General features: G+C 42.1%; 1 protein-coding gene across 1 annotated transcript; it reads left to right on the top strand.

Annotated features, from left to right (window-relative positions):
- The first annotated feature begins 3,914 nt into the window (after window positions 1–3,914).
- CCN6 (cellular communication network factor 6) lies at window positions 3,915–20,283 on the top strand. The gene is made up of 5 exons (XM_004753539.3): window positions 3,915–4,164; window positions 11,126–11,435; window positions 14,851–15,093; window positions 18,479–18,672; window positions 19,743–20,283. The coding sequence occupies exons 1-5, from the start codon at window positions 4,117–4,119 to the stop codon at window positions 20,022–20,024; spliced, it is 1,077 nt and encodes a 358-aa protein (XP_004753596.1). The 5' UTR covers window positions 3,915–4,116; the 3' UTR covers window positions 20,025–20,283.
- The last annotated feature ends 75 nt before the right edge of the window (window positions 20,284–20,358 follow it).

Genomic DNA, 20,358 nt, shown 5'->3' with positions numbered 1-20,358 from the left:
TTAGCTTCTCCCTGTCATTCTGTCTTAGACTTTCTTGCTCTTCATTATTAGCCTTTTTTCAGTTTTTAGTGATGGATACTTTGTGTGTTTGGTTAGTGACTTCTCCCCCAGTAGATTATATGAAGCTCTAGAGGGCAGGGATTAAATGTGTTATATTGACCAAGTACAATCACTTAATTTCAAATTTTTAATGTGTTAAATGAGGATAGTTAATACTGCTTTTACCTACCTCACTGAGCTGTGAAATTAATAAAGATAATAATGTGAAACTTCCTTGTAAATCATAAAACATGATGCATATATTAACTATGTTCAATGCCATGTGTATTTGAATGCACATCACGAGCTGAGCATTGGTGCAATGGGCTCCTAGCTAGAGGAGCGTTTTGTTAATCTTAGGCTTAAAATCTAATTGATCTGATATAAGGATGGCCACTCCTGCTTTCTTCTGATGTCCATTAGCATGGTAAATTCTTTTCCACCCCCTCACTTTAAATCTGGAGGTGTCTTCGGGCTTAAAATGAGTTTCTTGGAGGCAACATATAGATGGGTTTTGGTTTTTTATCCATTCTGATATCCTGTGTCTTTTGACAGGGGCATTTAGCCCATTAACATTCAGGGTAACTATTGAGAGATATGAATTTAGTGCCATTGCATTGCCTGTAAGGTGACTGTTACTGTATATGGTCTCTGTTCCTTTCTGATCTACCACTTGTAGGCTCTCTCTTTGCTTAGAGGACCCCTTTCAATATTTCCTGTAGAGATGGTTTGGTGTTTGCAAATTCTTTCAGTTTTTGTTTGTCCTGGAAGCTTTTAATCTCTCCTTCTATTTTCAATGATAGCCTAGCTGGATATAGTATTCTTGGCTGCATGTTTTTCTCGTTTAGTGCTCTGAAAATATCATGCCAGCTCTTTCTGGCCTGCCAGGTCTCTGTGGATAAGTCAGCTGCCAATCTAATATTATTACCATTGTATGTTACAGACTTCTTTTCCCGGGCTGCTTTCAGGATTTTCTCTTTGTCACTGAGACTTGTAAATTTTACTATTAGGTGATGGGCTGTGGGCCTATTCTTATTGATTTTGAGGGGCGTTCTCTGAACCTCCTGAATTTTGATGCTCGTTCCCTTTGCCATATTGGGGAAATTCTCCCCAATAATTCTCTCCAGTATACCTTCTGCTCCCCTCTCTCTTTCTTCTTCTTCTGGAATCCCAATTATTCTAATGTTGTTTCGTCTTATGGTGTCACTTCTCTCTCGAATTCTCCCCTCGTGGTCCAGTAGCTGTTTGTCCCTCTTTTGCTCAGCTTCTTTATTCTCTGTCATTTGGTCTTCTATATCACTAATTCTTTCTTCTGCCTCATTTATCCTAGCAGTGAGAGTGAGAGCCTCCCATTTTTGATTGCACCTCATTAATAGCTTTTTTGATTTCAACTTGGTTAGATTTTAGTTCTTTTATTTCTCCAGAAAGGGCTTTTATATCTCTCGAGAGGGTTTCTCTAATATCTTCCATGCCTTTTTCGAGCCCGGCTAGAACCTTGAGAATTGTCATTCTGAACTCTAGATCTGACATATTACCAATGTCTGTATTGATTAGGTCCCTAGCCTTCGGTACTGCCTCTTGTTCTTTTTTTTGTGTTGAATTTTTCTGTCTTGTCATTTTGTCCAGATAAGAGTATATGAAGGAGCAAGTAAAATACTAAAAGGGTGGCAACAAACCAGGATAATATGCTTTAACCAAATTAGAAGAGATCCCAAATCGTGAGGGGGGAGAAAGGGGATAAAAAGAGGTTCAAAAAGGAAGAAAGAGAAAAAAAAAAAGAAATAAAAAGAAAAGAATTAAAAAAAAAAGAAAATGAATAAAGAAAAATATAAAAAAGAAAAAATATATATATTAGATAAACTTTCAGAAAGTGGTTGTTTTTCTGTTTCCGGAATTGCTGTTCTTCTTCTCTTTGATCTGCCTATGGATTTGCAGATGTTTGCAATCTTTAGATAAGTTATCTAGCTGATCTCCTGCTAGCTGAAGTAGTCTCAGCCTGCTACTTCTCCGCCATCTTGACTCCTCCCCCCGAGGAGCGTTTTGTTAAATGAGACACTAAAGGAAAGTGCTTGGGACAGGATGTACCCCGTGAGACCTCTCGTGGTCGGAAGTCAAAGATGGCAGCCCCAGCCTCTAAAAATATCATATTCATATAGTCCATCCAATAGTGGGTGTGAAATAGTTAACTAGGGGTGTTCCTGGGGCTGGAGACGTGTAAACATGTGTGACAGTGAGTAACCTAGAGCCAATCAATTCTGTATACTTCGGTGGGGGAGGGGGTTCATGAGTTAGTGCTCAAGCAAGATGTTCCTTTCCTCCCAAGAAACAAGGATGCTGAGTATGACACCTTCCCCTCCCCGGTACAGAGACATTACAGACAGAGCGAAGAACTTCCGGAAAAATGGCAGCTGCCACCAGCATTTCACGGAGTGAATGGGAGAAGCCTGAATCTCCTAAGTTCAAAGGCTCCACAGATGTAGGCAGCATCATATTCAGAATGAGGAGGCGCAGGAGGGATGGAGTTGACCAGTACTCTAGTCCTCAGCTGGGGTTCCTCTGCTTCGGATGGACGAGCCAGGATATGAGAAACAATCCATCCTGATGGCCAGTGCGCAACATGAGTCCCTGAGGTTGGGAACCCAAAGATCAAACAGTGTTACACCAGAAAGGTTAAAGCAATAGATCAGAGTGGACCAGGACAAATACATTTTTCTTCACTGGGTGGTTCTGAGGTTTTGTCCTATTTCTTAGGAAGGAAGGGGTAAAAATTGGCCTACAACTGCACTGGATATTCCTTGGTGTTTTGGTGTGATTATAATTATGGTTTAATTGACTACTTAATAATCGGCATAGAGTTTGTTTGCACCTTATGGAATCCCTGGCTCTCCAAGAGCTTGGATTCCCCGTTGTTGGCAGAGAGCCTAGATTTTCCCCAGACTCTTGGCAGTAGGCTTTACTTACCATGTCTTCATATAGCTGGGACTGCTCCAACAAAACCCAGGAGAGGTGAGGTAACAGGAAGAGATGGGATGCATAAAGGGGCAAAGAGAATAGAAATAGGCTCTAAGATGGGGGCAGGAAGGTAGACCAGACACAGGATCCACCAGGAGACAAAGCCCTAGTGTAGATGCATGTCAAGATGCATAAGCAAAGACCAAGGCTGAGAAAGTAGGAAGAAGGAAGGTCACACACATACACACGAATCCCGGAGGAGATGGTCTTATGGTCACACACACCAAAGAGGTGAGATTTAGGAGGAAAGGTACAGACCTGTAATAAATGGTCTTCTTCCCCCAATCTTAATTTGTTAAATGACCTCCACTAGCACTTGTTTTGTCTTAGCTCAGAGAGACTGGGGTGAACTTTACTTCAGCTGTGCTGGGACTGTGGCCGCAGAGAGAACTTCTCTCAGGCCAGATACTCTAGGCATCCACCCCATTCCGCCTCCACTTCTTCCAGTCATGAGCCAGCTGGTGTGAGAGATGTGACTTGAGGGAGGTAAGTGCAGGGAACTGGGGGGGCCTCTGAAGGAGAATCCAGAGATGGGGCGAGTCAGGGGAGGCCTTTGGAACCCCATTATTGCTGTGGAGGGAGAACCCCAGACTTTGGGGCTGGGGACAGAGAGCAGGCCGGCATTCTGTGCTGTGGGGCTGGGAGGGCCTGGGGCAGGGCAAGCCTTGAGTGAGTGGGGAGGCTGAGTCAGGTGAAGAAGGCTAATGGGGCCCGCGGCACCATTTTTTTACCGAAGGGCAGACTCTGATCTCTGGGAACTGGCAGAACAGTTGCTCAAAGACAAGTCGCCACGTGACCTATCCTCCTTAGTCGTGGAGGAGAGTGTTCACAGCCTCATGACACAGTCCACGCCCCTGTGAAGGTAAATATGAGGCGAGTCGCCGGAGAGAAAACAGGGTATTAAAGCAGATCCCTGAGAGCCAAAGCAGAGGCTGAGAGTGTGAGCCCAAAGTCAGTGGCCTGGGAGGTGGAGGCGTGTGTGTGTCCTGCTGAGGAGACACAGGGGCCCTTTGTGCGGGGCCTGAGCTGCCTCCTGTGTCCTGGTGCTGCTGGCTCCTGGGGAACATGCCGGGGCTCCTCCTTTCCATGCTGCTGGCCGCTGCTCTGGGGCAGGTAAGCTCCCTCTCCTTCTGCTTCCCCTTGGGAGGCTGCAGAGGTTCCTATTTCTTCAGGTCAGAAATGAAAAAAGAAGAAGATGGAGGAATTGAGGGAGGGGGAGGTGGTGCAGGATAAATTCCTTGTGGAAAAACTTCCTGCCAAAAGGGGAGCCATTTTCCTCTCCAAGGAAAGTTGGGTTTTAGTTTATTAGCTTCAGGAAAGAAGTGGAAAACATTTCTCCCTCTCAGGTAATGGCACTAAATCCCACTTTCGATACATTTGAACAGCTCCCAAACTTGAATAAATGTGTATTTTAAGTGGAGTAGGACACACACCACGGATCTGGGAGAAGGCGGCCCCGCCTGGGGACAGTGGGGTGAATGGTGCCTCTTCATTTGGACCCCAGGCTGTGGCTCAGCTTTCCAGGGCTGTGTGCAGAAGGTGCAGAGAGCCACTGGAAAAAATGATCCTGACAACTTTCTTCAATTAAGTCTGTCCTTGTTGGAGAGGAGCACTTTGGAAACACGTTTATATTTTTCAAACATTCTGTTACTTCGTCTTTTTTCAACTCATGTGTTTCTCACTTTTCGTGAAAGGGAACCAGTCCATGAAGACTTTGAAATAGTTTAAGCCACAGACCAAAGGGAAGGTTAATTTAATAGGAGCAATTCATTGCCTTAGTATTTTTTACCAAGAAGATGAAAACAGGGTGATTTATTTATGGATTTATGTACACGGCAGAGGTTATTGCTTGCATAGAGGATAGAGCCTTTGAACCCTCCTGGTGATTTGGAAACCATGAGACATGTCTTTGAGTTAATAGTTGATTAGGGCAGTAAATTGTATTTTGGGAAATAAGAGGTTGAAATTTGTTATATTTTACACGGAGAGATCTAAGATTATAAAAGAATCCTAACAAGAATGCGGGTGGTACAGTTTATTTCCAGTGTTAGGTGGAGCGTGCCTTTCCCCAGTGGGGCAGCCTATCTCCCACTCCACCCTTCTTGAGAAAAATCCTATCACTGTTGTGAATGGAGAGCCTATAAGGTATTCCTAAACAGTAAATATTCTATTATAGAGAGATGTGTCCAAAATTAAAAAACAAAACAAAACATAAAAAGGTGTTAAAATGCAGAAACGAGAAAGTATTATTTTGCTTACTTTCGCCATTATGAATTTTTAAGGAAGAATACCTACCATTTGTTGAACATCTGCCACGTGCCAAACACTGTGTTAGGTACTTTAGTTATTATCTTAATCCTCAAAATAACCTTATAAAGTGGATGTTATTAATCTCATTTTACAGAGAAGGATTGAGGCTCAAAGATCAAATAAATGATAAAAAGTCATCTAAGATCACTCTCTATATAGAGAGAACTATACCAAAGCTCAGCTTTGGGGTCAAACCCCTTTCTTTCTGTTATGCCAAAAGAGCCTTTTTGGGTGTACCAAAAGAATTCTGTTCCATTTCTTTTCCATCCCACCAAAGGAGTCTACTGACTCTTGTTGTTTTGAGATTTTGATTTTGAAAACAGTCAAAATGTCTGAAAAAAATATGTAACTTTTAATTTTCCCACTATTAGCCATTTCTGGGACTCTTCATTTTTGTATTTTTGAATTATTATCTATTACAGTTTTCCTTGAGACAGATCTTCCTTTCACCTCTCTTGTGAAGCAGGTATGCTAGCAACAATTTTCTCAGTTTTTGTTTGACTGGAAATGCCTTTAATTTCACTTTCATTTTTGAAAGATAGTTTCACTGGAGATAGAATTCCAGGTTGACAGCCCCACACCCCCAACCCCCTTTTAGCACTGAGTCTTGTTCTCTTCCTCCTCCTTTTTAAAAAGACTTAATTTTTTTTTTTAAGTAGCTTTAAGATCATGGCAAATTTGAGGGGCGCCTGGGTGGTGCAGTTGGTTAAGATTCCAACACTTGGTTTCGGCTTAGGTTATGATCTCAGGGTCTTTTCTCACTCTGTTTTCAAAACTTTCTCTTTACCTTTGGTTTTCCACAATGTTACCTTGTGGCCTCAGAGATTATATAGAAATACTTCAAGACTGGAAAGGAAAACGTGTCCCCAGGTGGGCAGTTTTGAGAGTAGCCTTCTCCTTAAGAGGAAGCAATATGAGGAAAAGCATGAGGGGAGGAAACGACCTGGTGGGTCTAGCGAGTAGCAAGATGCAAAGGAGAGTGAATTGAGAGTGAAGGTTGAGAGGAAGAATAAACCAGCACAGGCTTTAGTCAGCATGCTTCTAATTTTGGACCACACAGTGTACCCAGTAGGGGACCACTCATGGGCTTTAAGGAGAGGAGCAGTAGAATCAGATATGTTTTTAAAAGAGATATCACCAGAAGCAATGTGGTAGATTCATTTGGGAAGTCATTCTTGAGGAAGCAAAACCAGTTAAGAATGTACTGAGCTGTCATCCTCAGTAGCAGTCTCAATGGCGAAAGAGTGACTAGTTCTCAGGATATGAGGACACCAAGCATCAGTCACTGAATGTCTATGGTAAGTGAGGAGAGGAAAATGACCTGGATGACTCTTGGCTTCCGAATGCCAAACTTTGGAGAAGCTGTGAGAGATGATGAGTTTGGGGGAAATGAGTTTTTCCCATGGGACATTCTAGTGACAACATCAGTTGGTAGCCAGCCATATGGCTCTAGAGCTCAGGGAAAAATCCTGGATGGAAATTTAGTTTGAAGCTTCATGAGATGGAAATTGAAGGCAAGGGGGTGGACAAGATTGCTAAGAGACAGTGGGCAGAGTGAGAAAAGCAATACATTGAGGTCACAAAACACCAATTAGTCTAAATGTATGAAATATTTGGGGAAGAGGAATCTGCAAAAGAGATTGAGAGTGTATGTTGAGAATAAGGGCAGAATTGGGATGGTCTGGTATGAAAGCCAGGGGAGCAGAAGAGATTAAGAGTCAAATGCCTCAGAGAAGGGGACAAGGGGCAGCCTAGAGACTCCATGAACACAAGCCTAGCTGAGCGGCCACTCAACTTTGCAGGGAGGCCTTGCTAACCATGGCTGAATCTTGGAAAAACTGAGAAGTAGACACTATTTCTACTCCCTTCTCCACTCTTGTATTTCCGTCCCCTTCTTCATTCTCCAGACTCTCAGCACTGTTTCCTCAAACTCCAACCTCATATTGAACCTTCCACTTGAATTGTAGCTGAAAGTGTTTCTCTGTTTCATCTGGGATGGCAGGATTACAAACTGATGTTTTTAAAGGTAGGATTTTTGAGTTGGAAGGAGGTTTAGACCTCTGGATTGGTGCAACGGCCTCCAGTCTATCAAATAAAAATTGAAAGTTAATTATATAACTTACTTGCCAGGCACTGTGCTAGGTGCCAACAGTATACCCACAAAAGAGCCCCAAGATCTGGCTGGGTAACTGTCAGCCCGTGGAGAAGACAGGCTCTTACACAGATAATTTCAGTACGAGGGCATGTAAAAGGGAGGCAGGAGAGGTTGGAAAAAGTTTTCTGGAAAAGATGATGCCTAAACAGAGCCAGGTGAAGAGTGGGAGTAGGGGAGGTATGGTATGTTCAAGGCGAAAGGAACAGCATCGGATATGCAGGGAACTGCAAACCCTTGAACTTGCTAGAACCTGAGGGAGGCAAGCGATGAGGAGGGCCCTCAATGCTATGCTTAGGAGTTTGGACTTTCCTGTAAGTCAGTGACTTTCAGGTGTCAGGGATGAAGGAGAGGAGCAGGTGAGGTTGGTTTTCAGCTTCCTGGCTTGGGGAACTCAGTGATTGGCATCACCATTCACTAAAGTGGGGACTACTAGTTGAGGAGCATTCTGTTGGGGGGAGGGAGAAAATGAGATGCTCACCAGCATCGAAGTGGATATACCCAGTGGAAACTCACAAGTTGCAAGCTTAGGGAGAGAGGTCTAGGCTAGAAAGGGGAGACAGATGCAGAGATTAGGTGGCTTGTTCAGGATCAAAGCTGGTTTGTGGCAGGACCTGGACTAGGGAAGGAAGGAAGGTAAGGGTTGAGAGCTCAGGCTCTGAAATCTGTCTGCCTTGTTTAAATAATCTGAGTTTCAGTGGCCTCTTTTATAAAATGGGGTGTATAGTTTCTTATGGCTTCTGTAACCAACCACCACAAACTCAGGGGTGGAAAACAGCACATATTTATTATCTTATAGTCCTGGACATCAATAGTCTGAAAATGAGTCTTAGGGGGCTAAATCAAGTATTGGGCAGGTCTGTGTTCCTTCTGGAGGGTCTAGGGGAGAATCTGTTCTTTGCCTTTTACAGCTTTTAAAGGTGCCTTCACTTCTGGCTCATGACTACTTTTCAGCTGTGATGTCACTCCTGTCTCTGCTTCTATCATCCTATCTCCTCTAGCATTCCTGCCGCTCTCCTTTTTTTTTTCTTTTTTGAGAGAATGAGAGAGAGAGAGAGAGAGAGAGCATGCAAGAATAGGATGGAGTGGAGGGAGGATCCTGACCCGAGCAGAAATCAAGAGCTGGATGCTTGAAAAAAGGCTCAATATCACTCAGTATCAGGGAAATACAAAACAAAACCACAGTGAGATACCACATCACGCCGGTCAGAATGGCTAAAATTAATAAGTCAGGAAACGACAGATATTGGCAAGGATGTGGAGAAAGGGGAAACCTCTTACCTTGTTGGTGGGAATGCAAGCTGGTGTAGCCACTCTGGAAAACAGCATGGAGGTTCCTCAAGAAGTTAAAAAGAGAGCTACCCTATGACCCAGCAATCGCACTACTAGGTATTTATCTCAAAGACACAAATATAGTGATCTGAAGGAGCACGTGCACCTCAATATTTATAGCAGCAATGTCCACAATCGCCAAACTGTGGAAAGAGCCCAGATGTCCCTCGACAGATGAGTGGATAAAGATGTGGTCCATATATACAATGGAATATTACTCAGCCATCAAAAAAAAAAAAAAAAAAAAGAAATCTTGCCATTTGCAATGAAGTGGATGGAGCTAGAGGGTATTATGCTAAGTGAAATAAGTCAATCAGAGAATGACAATTAAATGACTTCACTTACATGTGGGATTTAAGAAACCAAACAAAGGAGGATGGGGAAGGGAGAAAAAAAATAAAATAGGACGAAATCAGAGAGGGAGAAAAACCACAAGAGACTCTAAATCATAGAAACAAACTGAGGGTTTTGGGAGAGGAGGGGGTAACTGGGTGGTGGGCATGAAGGAGGGCCCGTGATGTCATGAGCTGAGTGTTATATACAACTAATGAATCAGTGAACTCTACCTCTGAAACTAAACACTAAATGTTAATTTCTTGAATTAAAAAAAAACTCAGATGCTCAAATGACTAGGCCGCCCAGGTGCCCCCTGCCTGTTTCCCTTTTAAGGATGCTTGTGGTTACATAGGGCCTACCTGGTTAATCTAGGATAATCTCATCTGAAGATTCTTAACTACTTCTGTGAAATCCCCTTTGCTATGTAAGGTAACAGATGATACCACAGACAGCAGCAAAGTGCTTACCCCTCAAAAAGCTCACAGGAATAAGATAGGTGGTAAGAAGGTCTATGGCAAAAAGGCCGTGCAGGGTGGTGTTTTATAAAGGGTGGTTACTGATAAATGTGAGCCAAGACCCAAGCGGGTGGAAGAGTGAGAGATGAAGGTACCTGGGGGAGGAGCAGGCTTGGAGTGGTCAAAGAATGACGTGGGTGTGGAGTGGAATGGAGCAAGCCAGTGGGTGAGTGACAGCCGGCAAAGGAAGGTAACAGGTGGGGACCCAATGTTGCAGGGCTTTAGAGGGTAGTTTGACTTTTTTTTTTAAGATTTTATTTATTTTTTTGAGAGAGAGAGAAAGCATGAGCAGGCAGTGGGGCAGAGGGAGAGGAAACACAATGCAGGACTCGATCCCAGGACCCTGGGATCATAACAAGAGTTGAAGGCAGACGCTTAACTGACTGAGCCTGGTAGTTTGGCTTTTACATTGAAATGGGAAGCCATGAGGAAGCCACCTTTTCTGAGCGAGGAGTGGCATGAATTAAAGTCTGATTGTAAAAGGATACACGTATTTATTGTATACCATTTGATAAGCTCTGGGATAAGTACATATTCATAAAACTATCACCACTCTCAAAGCCATAAACATATCCTTCGCCCCCCAAAGTTTCCTCCTGTCCCCTTTATTGTTCTTTGTGTGTGCCAGGAACATTTAACATAAGATCTAGTCTCTTAGCAAAATTTAAGTATATAACATGGTACTGTTAGCTATAGGTGCTGTAGCTTATTTTATTTTAACCACTCTGCCAAGTGGAGGATATCCAGGACAAAGGGGGAAGCGAAGAGAACATTTAGGAGATGATTATAATCCTCTAAAGTGAGAAATAACTGTGGCTTGGATCACCAGGACAGCAGTGGGGGTGTTCAGAAATGATTAGAGTGGGTACATTTTAAAGATGTCACCAACAGGATTTACTGAAGGGATGGGAAGTGGAATGTGAGAGGGGCAGTCAAGAGGGGCCCGACCCCAAGGTATTCTGAAAAAATGAAATTGGCGCGTGCTCAAGCGAGGGTGTGCACGGAGGAGAAGATCGGGAGGGAAACTCGGGAGTTTGCTTTGGTCGCGTTGAGCTTGCTAGGCCCATCCCATCTCCACCGGGAGGTCTGGCAGCTTGTGGCTGAGGCCGGAAGGGAGGTGTGGCGGGAGATAGGAGACAGAGCGAGGGAAGCCTTGAGAGGCCTCCACCACAGAGGGCTCCAATTAGGGATGAAGAAGGTGCGAAGAACCCAGCAAAGCACCCGGAGAAGGAGGCATCGGTGAGGAGGGAGGAGGAAGTGATGCGCTGGGAGCTCAGCGGAGAAAGGTTCAAGGAACGAGGGTCCGGTTAGATAGATATTCTCACAGCTCACCACCCAGTATCCTACCCGTTTAGAGGAAGGCTTCTATTTCCAGAACTCTCTGAACGCCTTGTGAGGAATCTAACGGCTCCTGTGTTACCCCCTGCAGTTCCGCTGCCAGGCGCAGGGGGGCGCGCCATTGGCCGCCGCGGCGCCGGAAGCCAGGCCCGGAGGAGAACTAGGAGAACCGGAAGTGCAGCCCCGCAGGCAGTTCTGTCACTGGCCCTGTAAATGCCCCCGTGCGCAGCCCAGCTGCCCTCGGGGAGTGAGCCTGCTGAGGGACGGCTGCGGGTGCTGTAAGATCTGTGCCAAGCAACCGGGGGACGTCTGCAATGAAGCCGACCTCTGTGACCCCCACAAGGGGCTCTACTGTGATTACTCAGCCGACAGGCCTCGCTTCGAGACCGGCGTGTGCGCGCGTAAGTGTCTCCCGCTGGGACCTCGGGCGACGCTCGCGTCTGTCTGGGCGCCAGGTCTCCCCCCAGTAATGGTTCCTGTGGGATAATCCGTGGAGTTCGGCCACGGGTGGGGCCGGTTTTGTCGTCGTGGGCCACACGTGACACCGGCGATGTTTACACGTGGTCCGAACCCCCTGCGGTTTTAGTGGCACCGTGGTGAACCAGTTATTCTCAGGTGATTGCTTTCAGGGAGAAAAAGAGCTAAGATGATGTAAGGAGGAGCAGACTTCTTCAGGCGCCACACAGTGACAGCTTTTGTCCCTGCGGTCGAACGCTGTCAATTTAGCCTTCTCTGGAGCTAAAAAGGAATCTCGCTTCAAGTGTAAGGACGTGTATGGAGTGTGCAGCCGTACTGAATTCTCCTCCAGATAACCAGCAAGTCACTGTTCTTTTCAGATGAAGCAGATGTGTAAAAAGGAAGGTAGGGGTACCCCAAATCACAGCCTGACCCTCGGCTTGAGGGGTTTTAGCTCTGGAGACGGATTGAGACCCTCTAAATTGACACCTCAAGGATAATTCAGGATCCTGATTTGGCTGGGATTAAAAATGAAGATTTCCAAGGGAAGAGAAATACCCGTGTGAGCTGGACATTTGAGTCAGTCCAGAGGAAAGATTGCCCACTGTGTGGGCAGGCAGATTACTCCTGAAGTCTGGGTGTGAGCATGGACTGAATGTGTAGAGCTGTTCAGGGTTGATAGCCTGATACCCCTGTTTCGTGCTGACTAAACTATATGGATTAAGAATGTAGGTGCTGGGTTCCAGTTCTGGGCTTCATGTGCCGAGTGATCTTGACGTCAAGTTGCTTAACCTCTCCGTGCCTCAGCTATGTCATATATATTTCCTACCTTACAGAAATTCCCGGAGGAGCAAATGAAATAGATACAAAACCCCAAACACCTAGAAGAATATCTGGTCGGCAGTAGACTCCTAAAAATGTAGGCTATTATTTATGGAAATTTAACAGGGAAAACATGTCCTGTCAGACTCTGGCATCATGATACCCCTTTCTCCCAAACGGTGCTGGGCAAGTTATTTCATTAACCTAACAAGCATGTAGTGAGCAGCCACTACCATGCTAAGCATTGGGACCAGCAGCTGGGGACACAAGAAAGAAAGAAAGAAAGAAAAAAATATATATGTCCTGCCCTCACAGAGTCAGTTTATTGTGTCAGACAGATCTGTCCACACGTGATGTCACATACAATGTGGTAAGTATTTTAACAGAGTGTAGCCATGAGGATGGGGATGAGGATGACCTCTAACTGGAGTCACAAACCATGGCCCAGGGGCCAAATCAGGTCTAGAGCCTGTTTTTGGAAGTAACATTTTATTGGAGGAGATCCACACCATCCAATTACATGGGCTATGGCAGCTTAATGGTACAGAGCCCAGTAGCTGTGACAAAACCCCAATGGTCTATAAATGCTAAGATATTTACTGTTTGGCTCTTTATGGAACATTTGCTGATCCATGATATAGAACGATGATTTTTAAACTTTGGTCTGAGGACCCCTTTAGTCTTAGAAATTAATAAAGACCCCAAGAGCTTTTGTTAATGTGAGTTTTCTGTATTGATATTTAAATGGATTAGGGATTTAAAAATACTTACTAATTCATTTAAAAATAAGAAACCCATTGCAACCTGATGGGAATAATGTATTTGTTAAAAATATTTTATTTTCTAAAACAAAAAATTAGAAGAATGGAACGGGTTTACAGTTTTGTACCTCTCTCTAATGTCTAGCTTAATGGAAGATAGCTCGATTTCCCCATCCGCTGCTGCTTTCAATCTATTCCTGTGTGTTATTTTGGTTGACTTCTATGAAGGGAATCCAGCCTGACACAGGTCATTGGAAAAGGCAGGGGTATTTTAGCAGAATTTTCAGATAATTGTGAATATTTTCTTTGATATTCTTTTGAATATTCTCTTTGGTAAACTTGAGGAGTGGTAGTTTCTTGGAAATTAGCTGCATCATTAGAATCTGAAACCATAACAATGAATTTGTCGAACTCTGTGACAATAAAATGTATTGGTCTATCCAAGATCTACTTGGATGTTTTACTTATATATAATTTTGTAATATCATGCATCGTTTATTTGGAAAATGCTAGTTTGGAACAGTGGTTATATAGATATTCCAAAGATTGATATACTTAATTATACAATATTTTAAAATATCACATTAATGAATACTAATCTTATCAGAAAAGTCTGCATATTGGGTAGATATAAAGATCTCAGTGGTGGATACAGGTTTTCCAAAATTCTAATTTTTGCTTGAAAGCCTGAATTCTGTCATCGGCCAGAAAGTTGTTTTCCTTGAAGTGACAGGCTCACTGTTGATTTTGAAGGAAATGTCTGCCAAATACCTGAGTAATCCTGGTTTCTCTGTCAGTCATTTCTTTAGGTGAAATTCCTAATGAAAAAGTGGTTGTTTCAGCCCCAAACTCAGACAATAGATTAGTTGCTTCTCCTCAAGAAGAATATCTACAGAAATGCTCTGTGGATACTTCCTGTTTTGTCACACAGGATATTTAAAAGACATATATTTGATGGTTAAAACTTAATAAAGTTTGTAATTTTTACTGTGCTGTCAGGAAATTAAGTAAAACTAGCCTTTTTTTTCCCCCCAAAAGTACATTTATGGATAAGTGCATTGACAAGGCAAACACAGTGACTACCCCATATAATCGACTTCATGCTTAGGTTCCAGCTTTTGTACCTTAGTGCAAATATCCACACAGTGAAAACAGCCAGGCACCTCTTGGTATTCTGGAAAAGAGTTTTGGCCTCACGGATTCTCATGAAAGGACTTCAGTATTGCCAAGAGGTCTGAGGGGTCATACTTTTGAGAACTGTTGATCCAGGTCAAGAACGCCTCTCAGAGCAGTGAAAGTTTCCTCCAATTCTCTTAATGAAAAAAGAGTTACTGTGTGGCACTGTACTTAAACAAATTATGTTTGTACTTAAATTATGTATGTACTTAAGCAAATTCTCTTCAACCATTCATGTAGCCTCATTTCCTACGAATATATCCCTGCCTATGGTGGGACATTTAGCAAAACCTCTTTTTTTACCTTCCACCAATCCATCTCTCAGAGTCATTAACTCACTGCCATCCTCACAGTGACAGAACAGGGCCCGTGCTTGGTCGTAATTCTGAAAGTGACCAATTGGGGCTGATAGTCTACAATAAAATGAAAATGTCTAATTTTCACCTTTTACAGGTGTTTTGGAAAGGAGGTTCTAGATGGGGCCTAAGAAATTGGGAACGTGACCTCATGAAGGAGATGGCTGTTACCTCTGAGGTTTCTCATGGGAGGTCTGGCCTATCAGTTACGGCTTCTTTGGTGATTTTGCTTTTCTCTCTTTCAGACCTTATAGCTGTGGGGTGCGAGTTCAACAGGGTGCATTATCGTAATGGCCAAGTCTTTCAGCCCAGCCCCCTGTTTAGCTGCCTCTGTGTGAGTGGGGCCATTGGATGCACACCTCTGTTCATTCCAAAGCTGGATGACAGTCGCTGCTCTGGTGCTAAAGGTACAAAGAAGTCTGATCAGTCCAACTGTGGCCTGGGACCCTTCCAAAAGCAGCTTTCAGCAAGCTACAAAGCAATGCCAGGTGCTTAGAGGCATATTTATTTTTCATGTATTGTCTTCTCGTGGTTTTCTTTCATGTTTCTTTGATGTACCATAGGTACTCAGTAAGCATCTAATGATCAGCGGTCAGTGTGAGATTTAGTTTGACTGCACCATTACTCAGTCTGCCTCAGAGAGGTATAGTCTAAGAATCTCAAAAGGAAACTTCATAATGTTTTTTAGATTTTTCCAGTGAAACATTCCAGCTTTTAAAAGCCTTGCTGGGTCAGAAAAACTCTTCTATGCCTCTGTTCATTCCCACTCAACCTCTTCTCAGAAGAGCTGACCAACTATTGTTCACGTGCACCCTGAGAAAAATTTTTGCTTGTATTGTTTATATTATGGGCAAGAAGTGCAAACTAACTCATCCCCCAAATTTTCAAAGGCAACTTTGCTATATGATGAAAGCAGAAATGGAAGCCTACTGATTAAAAATATTTAAGAATATGTTTAGAATTTGTAATTGTTTCTAAAAACAGAAAACAGCCGACATAAGATTATCTTTTCATTCGTTCTGGAAATGACGCTCTCCAGTCACTGACACACGTACAGGGGTTTTAAAGTAGGTTCCCTAGGCATGTGAGTAGTCAGAAACCTATAATGAGGTTCCGTATCACTCCTCTAGAGCACCTGTTCATTTGTAGTGAGTGTCCATATGTTCATAAAGGCTCTATTCTGGTCAGCTCTAAGTTACTACCTTACTTAAGTGCCAGGGCATTTTGGGGACAGGCGTTTCAAAAACACCAACCAGCACAGATGAGGAAGGACTCAAAAAGGCCAGTATTCATGCCTAGTTATTATTCACATCTCTGTGTTTTCACCCAGAAATCAAGAATGCCTCTTTTATCTAAAGTTAGAGCTTAGGAAATGATAGATGCCATGGAGATACAGAGGGGATATTCAACTACACTAAAAACTCCTTAAGTTCACTTCTAATATGTGGGTATTTAATAAAAGCCACAATCATCAGAGAAATGATATTTTAGATATTTAAGAACTAACTCTATGAACTTTCTCAGAAACTTCCATTATCCCAACTGGTTTGAAAATAATTTAACAGGTTGTAGTGAATTTGCATTTACCATACCTAGTTTTTCAGCTAATAGCAAGACACTACGAATGCTCTAAAACTTCTAAAATTATAAGCCAAACTGTTCTTTCTTCAAAATGTACAGGAACGGTTGATTTTCTGCATTGGATCTGAGGGACTCAGTGTGAGTTCTTGGGACCCATGCATGAACCTCGCTGGTGAGAAAATACCTTAGCCCAGCAGTTTTCACAAGTAAAGCCCTTTGGATCAAGTTCAGTTGGTCTCCTTTGTGGAGGTAGAGCAGTTCCAGATGATTCACTTGGAACCTGGTTGGAGGGGATGTTAGACCATCATACTTGGTGGTTAGTGCTTTGCTACAAAAAACCAAAATCTGCCACTGTGCTCTAGGGAGCTGAGATCACAGGCCTAGACAGGTTTCAAAGGAAGTGTACGTTCAGTCTGAAGTCTCTCCTCTGCTTAACTTTGAAACTGTATTTATGGGCCTGAACAGAAGTTTGGTTTTTTTAAATTAAGCACAATGACAAACATACACTCTAAGGTGTATTTGTGGTAGTAATTTATATACTGACTTAATGCAGACAGCTCATGGTTGGAATCTAGCTTTTGTTTGCTCCATAAGAAGCATGCAGTGAACGCCCCCATGCTTTCCTCACTGCTCACTGAGTACTAAATAAACTCTAAAAGCTCTTCTAGTTTTCTTGCTTTTTAATGAATGTTAAATTTCTGAACTGCAGCTCTTGGCTTAACTTTAGGGGGGTTATTGGTAATACGATAATCTAACCTACCTTTATTTATTGCAGATGCCTGCTGGGGCTTTTAATCTGCTTCCTGCATAGAGGTCTTTAAACTGCTGTCTACCTTCCAGGTATCTTCATGTTTCTGCTTCCTCTCCCTCAGTTCCTTGTGCAATCGCGAGATCTTATTGTAGTAACACTGAAAGCAGTAAAGGATCATTTTATTTTATTTTTTATTTTTTTCAAAGATTTTATTTATTTATTTGACAGAGAGCACAGGGGGAGTGGCAGGCAGAGAGGGAGAAGCAAGCTCCCCTCTGAGCAGGGAGCCCGATGTGGGACTTGATCCCAGGACCCTGGGATCATGACCTGAGCCGAAGGCAGACATTTAACCAACTGAGCCATCCATGCACCCTAAAGGGTCATTTCATTTAAAGACAGCAGAAACTTCAAAGTGCCTACTACTTCCTATCAGGAAGGCAGTTTGCTGGGGGCAGGCGGGGAGTGAATTTTCAGAGTTTTAAATTGGCATTTTAAAGTAATGTAGCCAGAATTTTGCCATGCTCAGTTGCAGATTCAAATCAAAACCTTATTCCAAGCATCAATTTTAGGATGCATGATAACCTTAAGGAAATGCTTTGAGAAAATAAACCAGTTTGTAGTTTGTTTAAAATGAAGCAATGGCTTGATTCATTCACGAGCAGAACACGAAGCTCCCAGTGGGTTCATAAGAGAAGACTTCTTATGTACTCACTGTACTCTTATTATTTCTCCCCTTGCCCTCCCTTTTGCTCCAGTGTCAGTAGAATCAGTGGAGGGGGCTCCCTCTATCCACCAACTTATCCGCCCACCCATAGCTCTGTCCATCCTTTCCTTTGCCATGTCTTTTTCTAGAAGTGATTTGAAATGATTAGCCAATGGAATGAATACTATGGGCCCAATTCCATAGGGAATGTAGCAGTTAAGCTGAGTGGATAAAATAGATTACATATTTGCCATGACTTAGTAGTATAGGATTTTGACTAGTTCAATGTCATGTAGAGAGTTTTCTAAAAGACTAGATTAAAACAGTGGAGGAAAAATAACTGGCTCAATAGTTTATCCTCAAATATGACTTTTGTATTTAAGATTTTAACATAATAGGAAATTTAACATTAAGACACTGTTCTGATTAATAATATCTTGGCACTCTTAAATGTCTATTTCATTGTTGAAAATAATGTCCAGCAAGAGGCAAGAACCAGAGAAAGCACAGTAGTTTACTACTTAGATGAGCTGAGAAGAAGCAAATGGATACATCTTACTTAGATTTTCAAAAATAAAGTATTTCTATTCTTCCTAAGAAATTGGGACTGTCACATTTGGTTGAAAGGAAATTTGCAAAGTGGGGAAAAAGAAAATGATGAATTAGACCGTAAGCTTATTTTATGCTGAGTTTCACTACATAAAAGTTTCTGATCTATTAATAATTAGCTGAAAAATAATGATTAAAAGTGGTCTGTTGACATGAGCACATAGGTCTGTTGACATATGTGCATGAGTACATATATGTATACATATGTACTTTCCCCTCTTTATTTTAGCTTATAAGAATCTCCCACTTGTTTGGAAGAGAAAATGTCTTGTGCAAGCAACAAAGTGGACCCCTTGCTCCAGAACATGTGGGATGGGAGTGTCCGATCGGGTCACCAATGAAAATAGCAACTGTGAAATGAGAAAAGAGAGAAGACTGTGTTATATTCAACCTTGTGACAGTAATATAGCAAAGAGCGTAAAGGTAACATTTAATTAGATTTAGCTTCGTTATAATTCAGTATTAAGAGACCAAAAAGTATTCTTGCATTTTAGAGGGATAGATGCTGTGTAATTCTTATAAAAATAAGATCACCTCATTGTAACTCTTAAACTAATCAGAGGAAAACAAAGATCAATCTATCTGCACTTCATGGGGGAGAATCTTAACTAGAGGAGAGGTAATGTTACCCTGCTGATTCTCGATATTTTAACAGCTTAACAGTGTGGGTCTTGATCAGCCTGATTTCTTCTGGTAGACCCAACATGTATTATGTTTTTTAAAAATAGATCCTTTTCAGAGTCTTTTAAAAAATATATTAATTTTATGCAGTGGAGTCAAGGCAATGGAGAAAAGATTTTGGTTGCTACATCATAGTTATAAAAACAGACATTATGGACATCAGAGAAGTTCTAATCTTGGTTATGTATCACCAGGTTGGAGGGGGAAACCATGTCCAAAATACTCTGTGCTTAGACAGTAGACTTGCCAAAGGACTGTGACAAAATAGTTACTCTAGATTTGTTTGGTATAACTAGAGCTGGTCCTGCTTCTAGAACAAAGCAAGATAACCGTCTCAAGAGTTAAGTATTAGGAACACTAAAAGTCTTTTCATCTCCAAGTTATTCCCTATCATGTTAAAAGGTGACAACTCAATTTTAAAGGGATTTAGATATGTCTTATTCATCCACTCAAAGTTGTCTGACCGGTTAGGGAATTTGCTCAGTTTTAGGTAAATAAACATTTAGTAAGACATGGCCCTTGACATTAAATAAGACAGAGAAATTTTCATTCTGGAAACTGGAACTAAGTGGAGTGGATAGCCAAAAAGACTGGGGAGCGGGTGCTATACTCTGGCGGAACAAGAACAGGGAGGACAGACTTCCGGTGAGGGAATTTTGAAGGTAGAGAAGAGAGTGCTTTAAGCCACTAAATGGGAAATATTAATGCCCTGGAAATAATTTCTTTCTTTGTGTTTCTATATAGAGTATCACTTTTGTAAACTGTTGTAACTAAATTAAAGAATGACTTCTTAATGTCATGTACCTTTTCAGATCCCCAAAGGAAAAACGTGCCAACCTACTTTCCAACTGCTCAAAGCTGAAAAATTCGTCTTTTCTGGATGCTCAAGCACTCAGAGTTATAAACCCACTTTCTGTGGAGTATGCTTGGATAAGAGATGCTGTATCCCTAATAAGTCTAAAATGATTACCATTCAATTTGACTGCCCAAATGAAGGGTCATTTAAGTGGAAGATGCTGTGGATTACATCTTGCGTATGTCAAAGGAACTGCAGAGAGCCAGGAGATATATTTTCTGAGCTCAAGATCCTATAAAACCTAGTATATATGGGAAAAGTTAAGTTTAGGTAATCATGTCATTACATAAGGAAATTAGAGTGGTTTTAAAAGGGTGGCACATCTACCTTACTGATTTAAAAAAGGGAAGAATACTTACCCATTCTCAGAGGACTCTATTTAAGGCATTAGAGGCTATTTAAAATGTTCTCTTAAAAATATATGTAAAACTTGGTTAGCTCTTTCTGCTCATAGGTCTTGTCCTTCTGCTTTAATAAAAGCTTTTTTGCACCAAAAATATCTATATATGTATATATATAGCTTAAAATTCTTGAAAGTGAACTCTTGTTTAAAATGTGTAATTATGAAATAC

This window comes from Mustela putorius, unplaced genomic scaffold (assembly GCF_011764305.1).
Source record: "Mustela putorius furo isolate JIRA1106 unplaced genomic scaffold, ASM1176430v1.1 tig00000450_pilon_pilon_pilon, whole genome shotgun sequence".
Classification (NCBI taxonomy): domain Eukaryota; kingdom Metazoa; phylum Chordata; class Mammalia; order Carnivora; family Mustelidae; genus Mustela; species Mustela putorius.
Note: the sequence above shows the minus strand (reverse complement) of the source record. Positions and strands in the feature narration are given on the sequence as shown.